The sequence below is a fragment of the Python bivittatus genome, unplaced genomic scaffold, assembly GCF_059951505.1.
Source record: "Python bivittatus isolate LINGU-HERP-01145 unplaced genomic scaffold, Pbiv_v1 ctg000530_np1212, whole genome shotgun sequence".
Classification (NCBI taxonomy): Eukaryota; Metazoa; Chordata; class Lepidosauria; order Squamata; family Pythonidae; genus Python; species Python bivittatus.
In genome coordinates this window covers 66,294-85,701 of record NW_028277085.1, presented here as the reverse complement: position 1 = coordinate 85,701, position 19,408 = coordinate 66,294, and the positions used below count along the sequence as shown (strand labels likewise).

At 47.5% G+C, this 19,408-nt stretch overlaps 1 protein-coding gene across 1 annotated transcript in view; it reads left to right on the top strand.

The window, feature by feature from the left end:
* WDR72 (WD repeat domain 72) overlaps positions 1-19,137 on the top strand; it is a 48,942-nt gene extending 29,805 nt beyond the window's left edge. The window contains exons 20-24 of the mRNA XM_088148193.1: positions 556-641; positions 4,673-4,755; positions 6,079-6,211; positions 12,583-12,687; positions 15,886-19,137. Of these exons, the coding sequence (XP_088004319.1) occupies positions 556-641; positions 4,673-4,755; positions 6,079-6,211; positions 12,583-12,687; positions 15,886-15,941 (463 nt within the window). The 3' untranslated portion in view covers positions 15,942-19,137. The remainder of the gene's footprint in view (positions 1-555; positions 642-4,672; positions 4,756-6,078; positions 6,212-12,582; positions 12,688-15,885) is intronic.
* The last annotated feature ends 271 nt before the right edge of the window (positions 19,138-19,408 follow it).

Here is a 19,408-nt window from a genome sequence, read left to right as displayed (position 1 = left end):
TGCCTGCTTCCTGGGAGAAGGCACCCTCCAGGGTCTCCTTGCATTGGGTGCCCCTCACTCCTCTTTCATGAATGAAGATCTGGCCAAGCATGTGCTGCTTCCTCTGACTGCCCCCCCCCCCCCTTGCAAGAACACAATCAGCTACTTGTTTTGACGGCACTGACTTCTTCATCAACATTATCATAGCATTTAGTTCACCAGGTTTGTTCCCCCATGGCTACCACGGAACAAAACAGATTGTCAACATACTTTGGAACGTTGCAGGAGCCCACTTGAGAATGGAGATTTTCCTCCTGGGATCAGACATTAGCTACCGAAAAGCATTAGTACATTACCAAATTTCAGCTTTGTTTGTCTGAAAGATACAGACTGAGGAAGATATTTTCCTCCTCCTCCTCTTCCTTGTACCTACGTAACTTGTCAGCTACCCAGCTATATAAATGGAATTAAACAAACAAATAAAAATTGTTCATCTGCAGTCCCAAAGTGACTGTTGGCACCTTTGCTAGTCTGGGTGAGGGTCCTTGAGAGACAAGTGATCTCTTTGCCTTTCAGCCCTGTAAAACTCGAGTCAGTGCGCAACAAATGGAGACCCGTAGCATCTCTGGAGTTGGCTGATTTTAACCCAGCGTCTTCTCAGTGTGAGTATCAGGACCTTGCAGACATAATCCATATTGGTTTCCTAGGTGTATGTTGTGATAAGTGGAGGAAGATTCAGTTGGGAAGAGAACCACAGGCTGTCTCAAGCCTTCCAAGCCCTAAAATGCTCAGAGGCACCAGATATCCCAGAAGCCCTGCTGAGGAGCAAGCTATTTCTGTGTCTCCTTCATTTAATGGATTTCAGCGCAGGGTACAATAGAGCTGAATATTATTTAAACAAAATACAAATCCCACAATATCCTTCACAATAAAGGCAACAGATGACCACAAATACAGGCATGTTAAGAAAATACAATTTTTTCAACTGCCAAGGCAAATAGAAGTCCTTTTTTGGTGCTGAAAAAATAGTAATAGAGCATTTAAATATCTCTGTGGCCGTGTTCTTGAAGTTTTGTTTCCTAACGTTTCGCCAGCACCTGTGACCGGCATCTTCAGAGTGCAGGAGCACAGACAGGAGCAGTTCTCTCTGTGCCCAGGGTGATGTGACCCTTCTGTGGGTATTTATAGAGATCTGGGAAGGGGGGGGAAGGGGGGATGGGTGTGTGTGTGGGGGGGTTGAGTTACTGAGTGGCTGCTTGTTTTGGTGTCAGCATCTGTGTGTATCTTCCTGGGGATTAGGCAGGGTTTTTTCTTCTATTGAATTGTTAACGAGGGGCTGCTGGGGGTGATTAGCAAGTTCATTGTGTGAACTGTTCACATGTCCTGGTGGTTGAGCTGAGTTCGTTGACCTTTTGCAGGCTGTATTTTTCAGGATTGGTAGCCAGGTTTTGTTGATTTTTAGGCTCTCCTCTTTTTTATTGAAACCGTGCTGGTGTTTGTGAATCTCAATGGCTTCCCGGTATAGCCTGGTATAGTGGCTGTTGGTGTTGTCCAGTATCTCTGTGTTTTCAAATAGGATTTTGTGTCCAGTGTGCTTGAGAGCATGTTCAGCTACTGCAGATTTTTCTGGTTGCTGTAGTCTGCAGTGCCTTTCGTGTTCTTTTATCCTAGTATGGATGCTGCGTTTTGTGGTCCCGATGTATACTTGCCCGCAGCTGCATGGTATCCGGTATACTCCTGCGGTGGTGAGGGGATCCCTTTTGTCTTTTGCTGATTTTAGCACTTCTTATACTTTTCTGGTGGGTCTGAAGATTGTTTGGAAATTGTGTTTTTCCATCAGTTTTCCCATGCGGTCTGTGACCCCTTTGATATAGGGCAGAAATACTTTGTTGATGGGTGGCTGTTTTTCTTCTTCAGTCGCATGTTGCTTTCTTGGTTTGATGGCTCTTTTTATTTCATTTTTGGAGTAGCCATTCGCTTGTAGGACCCAATTAAGGTGGTTAAGTTCAGAGTTTAGGAATTGGGTTTCGCAGATCCAATTGGCACGATCCATGAGGGTTTTGATAATGCCTCTTTTCTGACGTGGGTGGTGGTTGGAGTTTTTGTGTAGGTACCGGTCTGTGTGGGAGATAGCAAGGATCCTACGGAGAGCAAAGCCTCCCACCAGCAACATAACGAGGAAAGAGAGAAATGCCCTAGAAACCCTCAATTCGGACCTCGACATCATCATCCTGCTGGCTGACAAGGGCAACGCCACAGTAATTATGAAAACAGATGAATACAAAGACAAAGTTAGAGAACTACTAGACCCCACCACATACAGAAAACTAAAACGGGATCCAACCAGCAAAATCATGAAACAAACCAACACCCTGACGAGGAGCTCCTCCCTTCACCCCAACGTACTTCAACGCATATGCAAGACAGAAGCCCTTACACCCAGACTATACGGACTCCCCAAAATCCACAAAGACTCGATCCCACTCAGACCCATTGTAAGCGCCATTGGCTCCCCGACATATGAATTATCCAAACATCTGGCTACCCTTCTACAGACCCACGTTGGACAGACTCCAGCCCACATCAGAGACTCAGGACATTTCATCGACAAAATCAGCACCCTGAAACTCAACCCCACGGACAAACTGGTCAGCTTTGACGTGGTCTCCCTGTTCACCAAGGTACCAGTGAGGGACACCCTGGCACTCATCAAACAGATCTTCCCAGAAGACATAACAGCCTTATTTCAGCACTGCCTAACAACCAGTTACTTCCTATGGGATAATGAGTACTACGAACAGATGGACGGTGTCGCCATGGGAAGCCCCCTGAGCCCAGTCGTAGCAAATTTCTACATGGAACATTTTGAAAAACGGGCTTTAAAAACCGCACCTGCTACCCCAACAGTCTGGTTCCGATTTGTGGATGACACCTTTGCAATTTGGAGTCAGGATGAAGAAGACCTAGAGAAGTTCCTGAACCACCTAAACAGCGTCCACCCCAATATACAATTCACCATGGAAAAAGAAGTGGACGGCCAACTTCCATTTCTAGACACGTTGGTCAGACGCAAACCAGACCTCAAATTAGGACACAAAGTCTACAGAAAACCCACCCACGCAGACCGGTACCTACACAAAAACTCCAACCACCACCCACCTTAATTGGGTCCTACAAGCGAATGGCTACTCCAAAAATGAAATAAAAAGAGCCATCAAACCAAGAAAGCAACATGCGACTGAAGAAGAAAAACAGCCACCCACCAACAAAGTATTTCTGCCCTATATCAGAGGGGTCACAGACCGCATGGGAAAACTGATGGAAAAACACAATTTCCAAACAATCTTCAGACCCACCAGAAAGTACAAGAAGTGCTAAAATCAGCAAAAGACAAAAGGAGTATACCGCATACCATGCAGTTGCGGGCAAGTATACATCGGGACCACAAAACAGAGCATCCATACCAGGATAAAAGAACACGAAAGGCACTGCAGACTACAGCAACCAGAAAAATCTGCAGTAGCTGAACATGCTCTCAAGCACACTGGACACAAAATCCTATTTGAAAACACAGAGATACTGGACAACACCAACAGCCACTATACCAGGCTATACCGGGAAGCCATTGAGATTCACAAACACCAGCACAGTTTCAATAAAAAAGAGGAGAGTCTAAAAATCAACAAAACCTGGCTACCAATCCTGAAAAATACAGCCTGCAAAAGGTCAACGAACTCAGCTCAACCACCAGGACATGTGAACAGTTCACACAATGAACTTGCTAATCACCCCCAGCAGCCCCTCGTTAACAATTCAATAGAAGAAAAACCCTGCCTAATCCCCAGGAAGATACACACAGATGCTGACACCAAAACAAGCAGCCACTCAGTAACTCAACCCCCCACACACACCCCCATACCCCCTTTCCCCCCCCCAGATCTTTATAAATACCCACAGAAGGGTCACATCACCCTGGGCACAGAGAGAACTGCTCCTGTCTGTGCTCCTGCACTCTGAAGATGCCGGTCACAGGTGCTGGCGAAACGTTAGGAAACAAAACTTCAAGAACACGGCCACACAGCCCGGAAGACCCACACCAGCCATCGAAGCTTGCCTTAATTTAAAGGTATGCAAGAGTTTATAAAATACATTTGCTTTTATAATTGACCAAAAACATTTCAGGAGCAAAAGCAAGCATAAATATAATTTATTTTATTTATTTGCTCTACAGTCATAGGCCAACAGCACAGAAAGAAACAACTAGCAGAGATGACACCAAACTGAACAAAAAAAGCTAAAAGAGAAGGCAGAAGGGGAAAGGAGCATATGTGCCTGTCTATGCGTGTGCACGGGAAAGCTAATGGGATGTAGTGAGTGAGGGGCTCGATTAGGAGTGGGGAGATCCAGCTTCTAGCCCTGCTTTGGCATGAAAGCCAGCTGAGTGACTTCGGCCGGTCCCCCCTCTCAGCCCTAGACTAGGAAATTGACAAACATCTGCCAACCCACACTGGACCAGTGTGGTAGATTATGGTCTGTATCCTTGTGCCATCGTGCGAAGGCCCTTCTGACACCTTTCTTCATTTCACCATCAACCTTGACCCAACCATCAAGGAAAGGGTTCCTTTGTAGAGAATTTTATATTGTTCTGTAAGAACTAGTTCCTAGCTGACAATGAATGTTTCTTCTGCTTCAGACACATTTAGGTTTCCTGTCTGTGAGTCAGATAATCGTTCATTTGTCAAGCTAATTACTTGCTGGAGAGACCAATCCATAGAGGTAAGAAATGAGTACTATTCAGAGTGCTTAAAATCCCCCCAGGTTTCAACTGGGGGAGGCACTTTTGCAGTGACCCGAGTCTCCCTGAGTCAACCGAGTGGGAGTTAACCCTGAGAGAGTGACACCCACCGCCCTTCCCTCCTTGCCGTGCTTTGGGCCATTCCCTTCGGCGTGTTGTGCAGAATTTGGCAACCACCTTCCTGAAACTGGCAGCTTGGCACTCAGCTAAATTGCTTGGTGCTTGGTGTAGGAGCCTCTGGCCATGCCTGAACAGGTAGCATACAAGATTGCCAAGTGTGCCCCAGATGACCCCTCTGGCTGAGTCTTCAGCCTTTCAAACAGAGGGCAGCAGCTAGAAGGGAGGCTAAACAGAAGAGGCCACAGCCTTCTGGCCTCTTCCCCTAGAGCCCTTCATCTGCAGAAGCACGATCTGGCTGACTCCGCTTCTGAGCAGGAACAGATGTACCGAGGGTCTGTGCAATGCATTGCTGGCTGACCTGGGTGTCGAGACTTTTTCATTGTACAGTGGTACCTCGGGATACGAACTTAATCCGTTCCGTGACTCTGGTTGCAACTCGAGTTGGTCTCAAGTCGAGGTAAAGTTTCCCATAGGGTTCAATGTAAATCTGGTTAATCCGTTCCGCCCTCCGAATTTGGTCGCAACCCGAGGCAATTTCCTCTTCAGAGCCTGACTCCCGCCAAGCCTGCTCTGCATTTTCTTTGGAGCCATGCTAACACGCACACCAAAAACCTTCACAAAACACCGCAAAACACACCACGAGCCTCACCGAACATCTCCTTGCTACCGCGACCTCGCCCACAGGAAGCCGCGACTGCGTGACAGCAGGGAAAATGGCCGCGGATCCGGTTCGTAAGTAGAGGCAAGTTCATAACCCGAGGTAAAATTTTCCTGCCGAAGCTGGTCGTAACCCGAAATGTTCGTTAGTAGAGGCGTTCGTATCCCGAGGTACCACTGTACATGTAAAGGCTATTTATTGTAGGAAAAGCTTTTGGACAATTCAGGATAAACATTCCCTGCATGTAGAAGAAAATAGGGGCCTAGCCCTTTCCCTGATGTGCTAACTTTCTGAGTGCCTGGGATGCTCTGGAGTATTTGTCCCCCAACGCTTTCCTTCCACCAGCCTGGATCTGGAGCATCACTGCCAGGAGGGGCTACCCCAGCTTGGGTCTCTTTGCTCCCGCCCTGAACCACCTAAGAATGCTCATACCTTCTGGGGAAGGAGTGGGCAAGGAGGCCCGAAGAAGGAAGGCTGTCCACCCAGTCCCAGCACAAATCTAATTCTCTCCCTCGGTCTGTGCCAGGTGATGGAGGCCACCCAGGCGGCTTTGCTGGCTGAAGTCCAGCAGAGCATACAGCAGAAGACCTTCGCTGGCAACTGCAGGCAGACAAATTCCAGGGGGCAGTCAGAGGGGGCCAGGAACCCCCCTTTTCTGGGTAAGTGTGGCTTTTGGTGGGGGTGCGGGGCAAGCTGAGGCCTATTAAATTATGGAGGCAGAAGTGTGGTGAAATCCACATTTACTACACCCGTATTTACCTGCCTCCTGCATTTGGTGAACGGTGCCCCCTCCCGAACCGTCTCCAAGTCACACCAATAACTGTGCCAGGCTGCTGCCGTTGGCCACGTGCTCACTCTCAGCCATGACCCCGGAAGGCGCTCAGGCCTTAGATGTGGTGCTGAGCCTCTGTGGGTCTGGGGCTCATCTCCCAACAGCAGGGCTTAAACACGAACCTGGCATTGGCGCCGGCTTGTCTTCTTGTCACGGGGAATTCCCTCCTGTCCAAGGGAAGGAAGGGCTGACCTGCCAGAGCGATTCAGCCAGCCCCCGAGTCTTCCTCAGGCGGGCAGCAGGTCCTCCTGGCCACGGATTGCACGTCAGCCTGTGGCCATTAGAGTCTTGCTTCAGATTACAGCTCTTCCCTGTAAAGAGAGACAACTCAATTTAATGCTTTCTCCTCCGACACCTGTGGTTGCTGTTGGCTACTCTCGCTTTGTTAAGGCTCATTTACAAGTGTAGCTCTAGCATTAGTGGTGAAGTATTGAAGGAAACGCATTGGAAGACTCTGTAGAATTGCAGCTTATTTTACTCTTTGCTTCATATATTTTAGCAGAGAACCCCTTAATGCAACAGAAATCAGATTTGCTGTGCATTTTACACAAAATCCAATTGTACAGGCGCCATAGCAGCCCTATCCAAAACGTTAGAAAGATAGATTCCAACAGATCATTGTTCAAGCCCCATATGGAAACCATATATTTTGGATGCCTGTGTGTGGAATCTAATGCTTTAAAAATGTTCTTTTACTCCATGTAAAATGTGTGCTGTGGATGTGAAATAGTTAAGCACCCCCATAGGCGCAGCAGCAGCGCCTGGCAAGTTAGCTAATGGCTGTCAGGCCACACCGGCAGTTATTTGTGTGAACGTCCCACGCGAGCCATAGTATCTCTGCAGTGCAGCGGCCTCCAAGGGCCTCCAAAGGAAGAGGCCACCGACCGTTTCTCTTCCCTGCTCCCCTGGCGTGAGGAACCCTAGAGCCGTGCAGCCGGAAGGCATTGCAAGGATCACCTGGTCCAGCCGTAACCCTCAAGGACACAGCCACGTGGGGCTACCTCAATGTGGGGCTACTCTTACGGCGACTCTCCCAAGTCCTGCTGGGGAACGCCAAATTGAGGGCAATGGGGAGGAGGACGTCCACTCACATCGTATCTGCTGCCGCACTTACTAGTCCCTTCTTTGGAGGCGGAAAGGCGGGAAACAGGCCAGCTTCTAGCCCAGGTTGTTCTGAGGGGTGGTCTCCTGCAATGGAGAGGGAGTGATGAAAGTGGCAGCGCTGGCTACTCTTCCCCCGGATGAAATGCTGTCTGTCCCCTAATTCCACCTTCTAAGAAAGGATCTGAGAAGGTATCTGAGCCTCCTGTTTTCTCTCTTCCCAGAAATCTTCTGCTTCCCCTGGGTGGCTGGGGAGGTGGGTCAGCTTTCTGCACTGCGGGCTGGCAATTGCTTTATCCAGGCTCTCATTGGGAGGGCAATCGTGTGTCTGCATTAGCTTCTGCTGAAAAGGGCTCCCTGCGACCCTCCAGGCTCAGATCGAGAGGTCAGCAGTCTGGTTTCTTATGCAAAATAGCTTCCTGAGCCCTTCTGTGCTGCTTTCTAGTTGACTTGATGGACTGGGAGTGGAAACCGAGGCCTGGTGCCTCCTGAGTTCCATCTTCTCATGTGGCTTTGAAAACATCTCTCAAAAGATTTGTGAACACGGAAAAAGGAAGCTCCAAAAGATTAACTCATGATGTTTTGTGCAGCTAGAAAAATATACAGTTTAAACACCATCACAATCACAAGGCAAGTTATAGGATCTGTGTTTCATCACATAATATGGACTTATAGCACATTTCAATTTATTCATTCTCTAGCTCCTGTTTTAAAGGATACCAATAGCATATTTCAGGGGCGTATGATTGTAGAAGAAATGGACAGATTTGTTATTCTGGGACCCAGTGAAAAGACAGAAGTATTCATGCCTGTGCCTTAGTTCACTGGGGACGCCCTTGGAGTCCTCTCTGAGAATCCTTTGGGTAGAAAACATGATAATCTTTTCCCTTTTTCCCAGACAAATGATAGTAGAACTAAAGATTATGCTGCCTTTTACAGAAAGAAGAGAAGGGCACTGGGAATACACATGGTCCAATTCAAGAAGAAACTTGGCATGTGGCTAAAATCATGATGACCTCCAGTTCATGGGTCCAGGCAGATGTCCTCTTGTTGCCAGAATATCATTCCAGAATATTGGTACCAGAATGTCTAAAATCCGCAGTCAGGAAAGAGAAAGAGAAAGAGATGTGCTCAGCCATATCCATTGGCTCTCTGGGCCTAAACTTTCCTTCCTTCTTCTTCCTTCAAGGCATCCATAATGTGGAAGATATATACTGTAGTCTTACTGATCCATATGCAGTGCTGTTGGTACTTGGCCCTGATAGAAGTAAAGTGTCCTTTACTAACTCGGTAGATCCTTCTTCCCACATAACTTCTGCTTCACTAGATGAGGAACGTAAAATCTGTCAGAAGGTATCCCCAGATGTTTTGCATAGTTTAAGATAGCAGATGTACGCTATGATACGGACAGCCTTAATCCTCGTTTTTTCACCAGCTGTTCACGTCTTGGACCTTAAAGGAGAGCTCTGTCCATTAGCCCTGCTTTTCCTGTTCATGTTCACCGGCGGTGGAAGGTGCCCAGGACAGGCAGTGAGTTTGCTCTCAGGTTCCAGAACTGCCTGTTTGCAGAATCCAGTGGAAGCTGGTTCCCTTTTAAGGAGATGGACTTAGTCTCATGAGCCTTGGAAGACAGCCAGCAGCACAGGCATTTAATTTCTCTGGATTGGACGTGAATCTTCCTCTTCCCAGATGTGGGAAAAAATAGGCATCATGTTAGCATTTCTCTAACTGAAACTGCATAGAAAGCCACATATTAATACAGAATACAGACTACTTTAATGGCCAAGTATAAAATATATACAAGGAATTTATCTTCGGTGAAAAAACAAACAGCAAGAGCCACAGTGCGTTTGGAAGACAGCAGAAAGAAGGAATGATGATAAGCAGTAACGCTACACAGCAGAATAACGCTACCGCCATGGACCAACGCCTGTTCATTTTCAAAAGGAGAAGCCACTGTCCAGCACATATCTTATCATGTAGTGTTTAGCAGAGCAATGGCACGAGGGAAAAAACTGTTCCGGTGTCTAGATGGACACCGGACTATTTAAGGAAAATAAAGTTTAAAATCTTATATGTGAAAATAATATGGACAAACTCATTATATGTGTGAAAATTGCTTATAAAAACACATTTAAATGTGTATAATAAGAAAAGGGCATATGAAAAAAATAGCAATTTGTTATGAAGATTTTAAAATGGTAAGACAAACTTTAGGATGGGTGCCACCCAGTTTTGGAAAGCACTTAGAAAAATAAAAGGAAAACCCTCATTTCTCTCAGTTATAGAAATAAATCTGCAGCCCCATTAGTGTTTTTCACTGTAGTCCTTGAGAGAGAGATTTCCTGTTGCCATTTGGAATGGAATTCCCTTTGGAGTCCTATTTTCAGGGTCTTTCAGAATTACTTCCTCCATCTGTTCTCAACATTTGTCATTGCTCACCTGACCTCCACCCACATCTGCTCTGCAGCGTCCAGGGCCTCCTTTGGCAAGCAGTGCTCCAGAGAACAGGCCCCCTTGAGCTACCGGTCAAACACTGTTTGAGAACGTGACTGGCCAGTGCTGCAGAACTGCACCAAGCTTTTAGAAACATATTGAATGTTTCGGCAGTTTCTGTTTCTTGCTAAAGCTTTGTGTGGGATGAAATTTGTAGATGCAGATTGGACATTAGGAAGAACTTCTTGACAGGAAGAGCCACCAATCAGTGGAAGGAGTTACCACGTGGAGTGGTTTCTTCCCCTTCGCTGGAGGTTTTGCAACAGGGGCTGGATCACCATTTATCAGGGATGATGTAGTGAATCCTGCAGTGGGCAAGGGGTTGGACTTGATGACCTCTTAGGTCCCTTCGAACTCTATGGCCCTATGTATAATGCAGTCAGAATCGCAGTTCTCCTCTAAATAGGCTGGGCATGCTGCATACCGCACCCTAATTTCATAATCTGTTCTGTAACTACCAAGGCAGCGGCCCGTACTCAAATGGTTGGCATAAGTAGTCAGACTGGTGGATTGCACGGAGCAAACTGGGATGCAAAAAAACGGAGCCGCCTAGCCAAGATCTTGCCTGGCCCATCATCACTGAAGAGGCGGGGGCCGTACAGCCAGTGTTGCTCTGCTGAAGAAGATTTCAAGGATGAAGCTGGGCCTTGTGGAGCAGACCTTCCGACCCATGCCGGTAGAACAGCTTGCAAATGCCTGAGACCCCACCCAGGCCAGCCACCGCCTAGCAATGTCTCTTGCGGTCTTGGACGTTTGGGAGGAACTTGCACCTGCCTTTCTTTTCTTTTCACGCTCTGCGTGAGACACAGTAGCTGTATTAGTTAAGCCCTGTTCTAGTTTGCATTTCTGCTCCTTCTGAAGAGAGACTGTAACTCAGCGGTTGGCAGGCCCCGAGCCCCATGGCAAGAGTGATGCTGTTCCCTGGAGGCAGCCTGAAAGCCGGAGCCACGGCCGTTTGCTGCCCAGCCCGGTCCTTGGGCGTTGAAGCGGCTGCGTCCAGAGCTCTGCTGTTCTCTTTCAGCTCGGCGTTTCTGACCCAGCGTTCTTTTTAACCGGCTGACGACTGTGGAGAAGAGCCTTGGCTCAGACTTACTGCGCATCAGGAAGGGAACAACTGTTTCCACAGACACACAAGTGGGATCCTGCTGCTCCGCAAAAAAGACAAAAGGACACCCTAAGCCCAGACCTTAGTAGTGGTTTTGAAGCACTGGGGTTGAAGAAGCTGCTCAGAAGTAGTCCAGCTTAACCCTTAGCTGCATCTCGGAGCAGCGGCTCCAACGCAAGATGTTCTCGTTTGTCATTTCCAAGAAGGCGCCTGTTAGGGCTTTTCCTAATATGGTACCGAACTCAGACACAAAGACTGCATTTGTTTTTCCCACACAAAAAACTCTTTTACTGTGGGAAATTAAACTCCTATTCCTTCCTTTTAAACTTAGTGCTAATTCTATGCTTGTTTCTATTTTCCTACCTATCTTATTCTACTGCTTTCCTATTACTATAAGTCCTATTACATCTATTTTTATTCTGATTTAATCTATACATTTCTATCTCTGTGTTCCTATTCCTGTGTTTGTAGCACTGTTTTCTTAGCTGCTTCCTAGCTTTTTAAATCTTTCCTTTTCCCCCCAGGTCTTCAGCTCTTGCAGCCAATCTCAGTCCATTTGCATCCGAAAACCTTTTCGCCCCTCTACTGACTTGTGAGTGGGCTTTTCTCTCCATGCTCTCTCTCTGGGGCTGGTGTGGGGGGCTCTGCCCCCGGGGCTCTTTTCCGCCCCTCCCCTCCCCTCAGCTCCAAGAATGGCCTTTTCTCTCGCTGTGCTGTCTGCCTGAAGGAAGACAAGGCAGCGGCGGCGGCTGCTGCTGAGGGCCTCCCTCGGCCGGCCACCTTCCTTCTCACACACACACCCCACGCCCACGCTGCCTCTTAGGCAACAGACTCCCTGCTTAAGGAGCCGTGGGGCTGTTCTAACCCTCCTTGCAGGCAGCCCCAGGACTCTGGATCCCAGGAGAGGGAGAGAAGGGCCCACTCGCTCTGGGGACGAGTTCGCCCTTCCACAGTGCCCTGCAGAAATTAGCAGTGGGTCCAGTGGAGCCAGGCTATTCTGCAGCAGCCTCCCCCCCAACTTTGGAAGTTGCTCGAGACCACTGGACTGCTTCGTCTAAGCCCCCCAGTTGGGTCTTGGGGTCCCAGCAGCTGCTGCTCTGTCCTTAAAGAAACCGGGCGGGGCAAGACAGGTGCTTGGGAGAAGCCTTTGGCCCTGCAGGGAGGTGGGCTGGAGATGAAGCTCTCCGTATCATATCTCCGGGCAGAAGTGATGGGGCTTTTCTCTGTGGGGTTCAGGAGTAGGAGGGTCTCTTGGAGGTACCACCTGCTTCCATGCAAACAAATGGGATGCAGGAGGGACCCAAACTGGGGTGTGTGTGAAGATTTCTAACTGCTTTCACGTTGTGGAAGGGCACTGAACTCCAGCAAGTGGAAATAACACGTGGGAGGCTGCTTCTCCTTTCATTTTGGTGTACATTCGCATTTATTTTAATCTCAAGGATTTAGGAGGGTGGGCTTGCTATAGAAAGACTGTACGCTCTTGTGACTCTTCCCAGGTACCACGGGCATGAACAAGTGTGAGAGCTGCCTAACCCCACCAGATGTTGAAGACAGGGAAGGTTCTGCAGAGCAGTGGGTCTTGGAGGAACCGGGGAGTCCAGGTGAGGTCCTGAACTATGCAGTCATGAGAGCAATGGCGCAATCGTGTCAGTAGGTACATACAACCAGTTTCAGCAGCAGCATTAGTGTCAGATCACCTCTTCAGAAGGTCAAAGTATAGAGTGGCCAGACCAGTGGCCACCCAGCCTCTGTTTAAATACCTCCAGCCAAGCAGTGTCTACCCCCTTCTGAGGAAGTTGGTTCCATGGCTGAATGGTTCTTACCATTACAATTTTTTTCCAACCAAAACCATCCTCTTTGTAATATAAATTCATTCTTTCTTGTCTCATCTTCCAGAACAACTCTGAACAATTCTGTTCCATTTTCTATATAGGAGGCCTTCCGATACTTGAAGACATCTATTATGTCTCCCTGCAGTTTTCTCTTTTCCAGGCTAAACATACCCAATGCCTTCAACTGTTCCTCCTAAGATTTTCGTTCCAGGCCCCTTACCATCTCAGCTGCTCTTCTATGGATGTGCTTCAGTTGTCAATGTTGTTCCTAAAATGTAGCACGCAGAACAGGATGCAGTATTCTCCATGGGGTCTGACCAGTGCAGAACAGAGAAGAATGATATCTCTTGATCTTAATATTCTTCTTCTTTTGAAGCAACCTAAGATTGCATTTGCTTTTTTTGCAGCTGCAGCACACATACTGGCTCAGGCTCGGTATTCAATCCACCAAAATATTCAGTTCCTTTACGTGTGTATCCTGCCAGTATGGTCCCCACGATCCTATAATGCCCTTAATTTTTCCTCCTGTCCAATGAATCAGATTCTGAATTGGAGAAGCAGGGCTTGCTTCTGGCCTTGCAGCTCAGGAGCCAGCAGCTCTCAGATACCTGCAGAGGAGGCTCAGAAAGCAGATCCTGACAGGATGAATCTGCAGGTCCAGAGCACCCTGATAATCAGCCACTTGCTGCAGAAATACAGCAGCAAGCCGAGAGCCTGAACAGGAAAAGATCCTCAGCCCTCGCACAGGCAGGAAGATCGAGTGAGCAGAACAGAGGTGTTCAGGAGAAAGAGGCACGACTCAGGAAAATAGGTATGCCCAAGTCAGTGGTATAAAGAAGAGCTTGGGAGTCAGACTTCTGCTGGCAAACAACTGTCCACCTTGGGGTAGGGGTGGGGAGGGGGCACCTGCTGCTGCTCCTGCTGCTGCTCCCGATGCCCTCTGACCTCCGACGGCACAAGGCTACACTCGGCTCTGATTCCTGGATCTTGGATTTGTCTGTAGGGAACCTTGGCTCCTGAAGTAAGCTTGCTTATTTTCCCGAGCTCATGCATTCCTGCATTGTGGTGAGATTTATAGCTACCACAAAGAATTTTGATCTATGTCTGACCTCCTGCTTTTATAATGGCTAACACAGGACAAGCATACAATCTTGCATTTGTTCCCGCTGAAGTTCGTTTTTGCCCAAAGTTCCAGCAGCGATTTTCAAACTCTGTTCCGTGGGAGCCAGGGGTTCTGTGAGAACTCAGTGGGATTTCATAAGAGACAAAGGCAGGAAAAAAATCCATTCAAAGGCAAGTCAATTGTCTGTCACTAGAGCTTTGCCTTTTAATCTGGGGTTGCAGGCATTTTTTTTTATATCTAACAGGTTCTGCGATCTGAAAAATTTGGAAAAACCTGCCTGTAAGATGTTTGCTATGGCCCGGTCTTGTGTTGCCTGCAGACTTTTTATTTCCTATTTCCTAACTTCTTATCCAAGTCCTTTATAAATCTTTTCAGCGGTCCAGGGTCTAGAAGGGAACCTTGCAGCCCTTCCTTCCAATCTGATGCAGGACCATTGATGGACTCTCGCAGGACCCTGACATTCAGACAGCTCTGTCTGTTTGATGGTAGCATATTCCAGCCCCCGTTTTGCCATCATCTGTCCTGGAACCTCCTGGGACGCTTTGTCAAATGCTTCGCTGAAGTCAAATTACACCAAGTCCACCACATTCTTGTGGCAAACTAAACTGGCCACTCTATCAGAAAAGGAGATCATTATTTATTCTTGATAAACCACAGCTGGCTTTTGCCAGGCAAAGCACTCTTTCTACTGTAGATTCTCACAAACTGACCGCTTAGTTACTTGCTCCAGGCTTTTGCTGCGTATCACTGTCTGGCTGACCAGCATGTAGTTGTTTGGGCCCTTCTTTTCCCCCTCCCTGAACATTCCCCCTTCTCCGGTCCTCTGGCGCCACACTTGTCCTTTGCGATTTCCCAAAGATCCAGGATGCTGTTTTGCTAAATGAGCACACAGTCCTGCTTCATGTTTGCCCATACCAGGTTATGATTAAAAATGGGCAACGGTGGAGCGTAAAGAAGCTCTCCCACAGTGTTGCCTCACAGGGGCAAAAATCTCTCTCTTCTGGAGATGGCACGGGGTGTCTCAGTTCTACCCCGCCACTGAGCCTGTTCATCCGGCCTCCGCTGAAGCGGGGCTTGAAATTTTAAGAGAGAGAACGTGTGGCAAAGGCCACTCTGTACCAGGGAGCATTTCCCTCCCTCCCTCCCTCCCCCATGCTCTGCCTTTGCAGAAAGTGTGATGTTCTGCAACTAGTCTCGGGTTGGTCGGAAGCCCCTCCAGGGGCGGCCACCTGCTCGTTGCTTCCCACTGAAAATGGGTGGCTGAGTTGCCATGCCAACATTGTACTTCTCTGAGAACGGCTCGGTATTGATCCATGGTCAGGCGTCAGTGGACATGCGAGCATGAAGAATAGGAGGCCTGGTAAGTCCTCTCATAGCACCGAAGGTTATGGGTTGGAAATAAGCTCATTGTCCACCCTGAGAGAAGGAGAAAGACCCTGCTTAATGTTGGTTCAGGCCTTTTGTGGACACTGGCCATCAGCCTATCAACTTTGGGAAAAAAGCTTGTTGGTCCCTTGTAACCCAGCGCAGGAGGGGAGGGCCACTGTTTTTCTGAATGATGCTGTATTGTAAACTTCCAGTCCCTTGGCAGTGCCCAGTGGTGAACTCGCTCCGCACTGCCAGCCCTGTTTCTATGCTCAGATCCGTAGAAGAGATTCTCACTACAAAATAAGGGGAGAAGCGAACTCTCTTCATTTGAAACAATATTTGAATTGATAAACCTGGCTCTCAACATTTATCTGTGGTTCAATTCTAGTGCTCAACCATTTTATTTCTCTCAGAGAGCAGGTTTGTACCTTTCAAATAAGAATATCAAAAACATAATTCATATTGTTATTCCACAGATGTAAAGAAGCCACATCCTTGGCTGTCCAAGGTATATTCCTGCAAGGTGTGTTAGAAGAGTGGACAAAGAATTGTTGCAGACACAGAAATTTCTCTGGGATTCTTGGTTGGTGCTGCCTTGGGGAACCCTCCTTTTTCATCTCAGCTTACTCTGCCCATCGGTGCTTTCCATGTCTCCTCCTCCAGTTAGTAAAAGATACACTGCCATTGCAAGAACTCTGGAACACAGAGGTCAGATTGGCCCCAACCCTGCTGACCTTTTTGCAAACCGCTGAAGGCCTGGATGTGCTCCAGGGCCTGGAGGCGAGAGGTTTTTGTCAATTGTTGAGTTCATCCTCAGCAGTCAATGTAGGTTTTTATCTTTTGTTGGTGTTGTTTTAATTTTTAAACATTTTATTAGCTGCCTAGTCACATTAGTGAGACGGGCAGCCCTAAAAATAGATTAAACAAACAGACAAACCAACTGAAGAGAGTCAACTTTGCTGTGAAGAACTACAGTTTCCTGGGTGGGGACCATCTGCCCTCCCGCGAAGTGAGCTGCCTACCCCACAGCCCTTCAGAGAACGGACAGCAAGAGAGGGACAGGATGCGAGGGGCCCTCGGTGACCCAGATTTTATATAAGGGCAGGGCCTGGTCTGGCCCAGCTGCCGCCTCCCCTGTTCTTCGGAGGAAGACTCTGCAGTGGGAACAGATTGTGCCCACACAGATGCAGCCCACTCTCCTGAACCTCGCTGTGCGCACCGAAATGTTCCTCAGCACACTTTCACCTGTCTTCTTCCCTTTGGTGTTTTCAGCCGGGCTTAGCACATTCTTATAACAGCATTACTATGATATGATTAATGTTTATTTTGTTTATTAAATACTTAGAAATTGCATTTCAACCTGAAGGCTATTAAAAGCAGGAAAGGGGAAGAAGCCTTAAACCTAGCAAAACTTTTGTTATTTTAAATATCAAAGCTGCAATTAAAAGCCAAGCAAGAGAAACTTCCACAGAGTAGGGCCACCTGGCGCGAGTTTGCCTTTTCTGCCTCCTGCCAGCGGTGGCTGTGGAAGCTGCTCAGGCTGGGTGGCTGGCATGCAAGGGCCAGGGGCCCGGAAGTGCCTGCTGAAGGGTTTGACCTGCAAGGATGGGCCACCAACAGTTCTTCAAGGGCAGGGAACCCTGGCCATCTCCTCTTCCCGCCCCCCCACCTCCATGCGTCTTTTGGGCCCAAAGGAGTGTTTCTGATGGGCTGCGGAACAGGAGACTGGCACCCCTCTCTCTCTTTGAAAGATTCTCCATTCTTGCATCAGTGACAAAACTGTGTTTTGTTTTGTGTTGTAACCAGTCCAGGAGGGGAACCTTGCTTCCTGGTAACTGAGCCCATTCTGTTAGGAAAGGGAGTGGTGATTACCAATTCTGAGCGGGTAGCCTTTATAAACTCTGTCCATAAAAAAATAAATTAGAATCCACTAATCAGGAACTGTGTAAACACAGTCCAGACAGAACATCAGGCCACCACTGTAGCCCAAATGGAGAAAAAAATCAGGCTCACCTTATGGGCCTTTCTGCCTCTCTTTGGGCCATGAAGCTTTGGAAATGAGGAGAGAACCCTCTTGTTCTCAGTTGGATCAGGCTGACTTACTCTGAAAGATGGATTTGATACAAAAGAACTTTGGGTTTTATTCTCAACCATTGATGCCAAATATAGCACCATCCTGCCCAGAGCATCATTACACCATAGTCCAGAAAAGATTGCCAAGATCGATGAACGGCCACCATTATAACCACAGCCTAGAATTCAGCTGGTTTTCTCCCATCACTTTTTGTGCTATTTCATGCTTAAATGTCTAGAACCCTACCAAAGCAGCAAGGTTTGTAAAGTGTGCTGTTTCACAGCCGCTTCCCAAACCAACTTGGTCAGCTGAACAGCTCCTGGATGCTGCCAGAGATATGGCCATATCCAAGTGTGGCCAACCCCTTTTCTTGCCTAACAACCTCACCTTCTGAGCAGGGTGTGTGTGTGAGAGAGAGATGAGAACAAGCACCTAGCCACTGCAGACCCAGGATGAAGTCAGTTAACTCACATTTAGCCAGTAATGGTGTTCTGCTGACATCAGGCATGGGTGATGCCTTAAACCAGTGGAGTGGAAATGGCGTAAGTCTAACGATCACCCAAGTGTTTATTTTTCAAGCTGAATTTTGTTCCCAAGGAGCTGCAAGCAATAGCTTGTTATTGAACCGTTATAGGTTTCAGCACTCTTTATAATCAATATACGTATACGTTGTTGTTCAGACATGATAATCCTCAATAGTAAGGCATCCATCGTACAGTGGACTCCACTCCATATAGTGGCTTCATCCTAAGCCACCTGCTGGCCTCAGTGGCTTTCCCCAAATGTTAAAAGACAAGAGTTAGCACATCTTTCTGAATCAAGTTACACAATGAACATGCTGAGAGCCCTTTTATTTAAGAATGAGACTGCAGGCCCCGGTACATAATAATCCATGGCAGGTCTTGCACTGTCCTTAGGGTGCTTTATTCTCGTTTGTCTTTTTGTCACTGCTGGAGCACATCCTGAGCCTGTTTAAAAGGCTCCTCCCTAACCTCACGTACATAGAATTTGCTTACATGCTACAGAAATCTAGTATTGAGATGGGGAAAATGTCCCCTTAACAACCAAGTAAGCCTAAAATTTTGAGCTATAGTAGTTTACCATTTGATGGTCTTTAAAACATTGCAAGCGATTAAGAGGAGCATAAAGGATAAACGCAGCCCTTAAAGCACCTCATGCATTCTTAATGGCAGCTGGTTAATCCAAGGTCTAGGTCGTGAATTTGAATGCTCACTAAACACCCCTTTGGCAAAGAAAGCCAATTTCCCCTCAGGGTAAATTGAAATTCATTATTCTGTAATTAAATTAAACATCTGTGACTAATTGAGTATCCCAACTTGTCTCCTGAACAGGGCACAAGAGCTCCACAGCTCTTTTTGTCTTCCACGAGATAGGCATTGGTGGTGAAACTGGACAGATGTGCAGCAAAAACATCCCATCCTTCCATTTCTGGCCTGACACCAATAGGAAAAAAATAAAAGATGCATGCACAGTTTAACACATTTTATCTTGTTCTGATTATATATTCCCAAAGAATATGAGGGAGAGAGATGGAAGTCTGCTTGTTATCCAAAATATGGGACCTAATTATTCCAAGAGACACTTGGTAACATCTGTCCAGACTCTGGTGGCTTCCATCAGGATGATACTGATAATGAAGGGGGTGGGGTGGGAGGGGGTGGGGAGAACCAAGGTCCATTTAGATCTGGCCCTGTCCTCTTTTTTCTGGAGAGACAGATTCCTTGACTCCTATGAGTGAATGCATGCATTTCCCCGTGGCCAGTTCCGCAGCCCTTAGGGAGGAGCAAAAAGGTTCTGCAAAGCAACTAGGTCAACGGCCAAAATGATGATTTCTCAGTTCAGACTGTAGATGTTACCAAATGCATACTTGTTTTACTTCTATTCTTTTTTTTTTCTGATTTCAG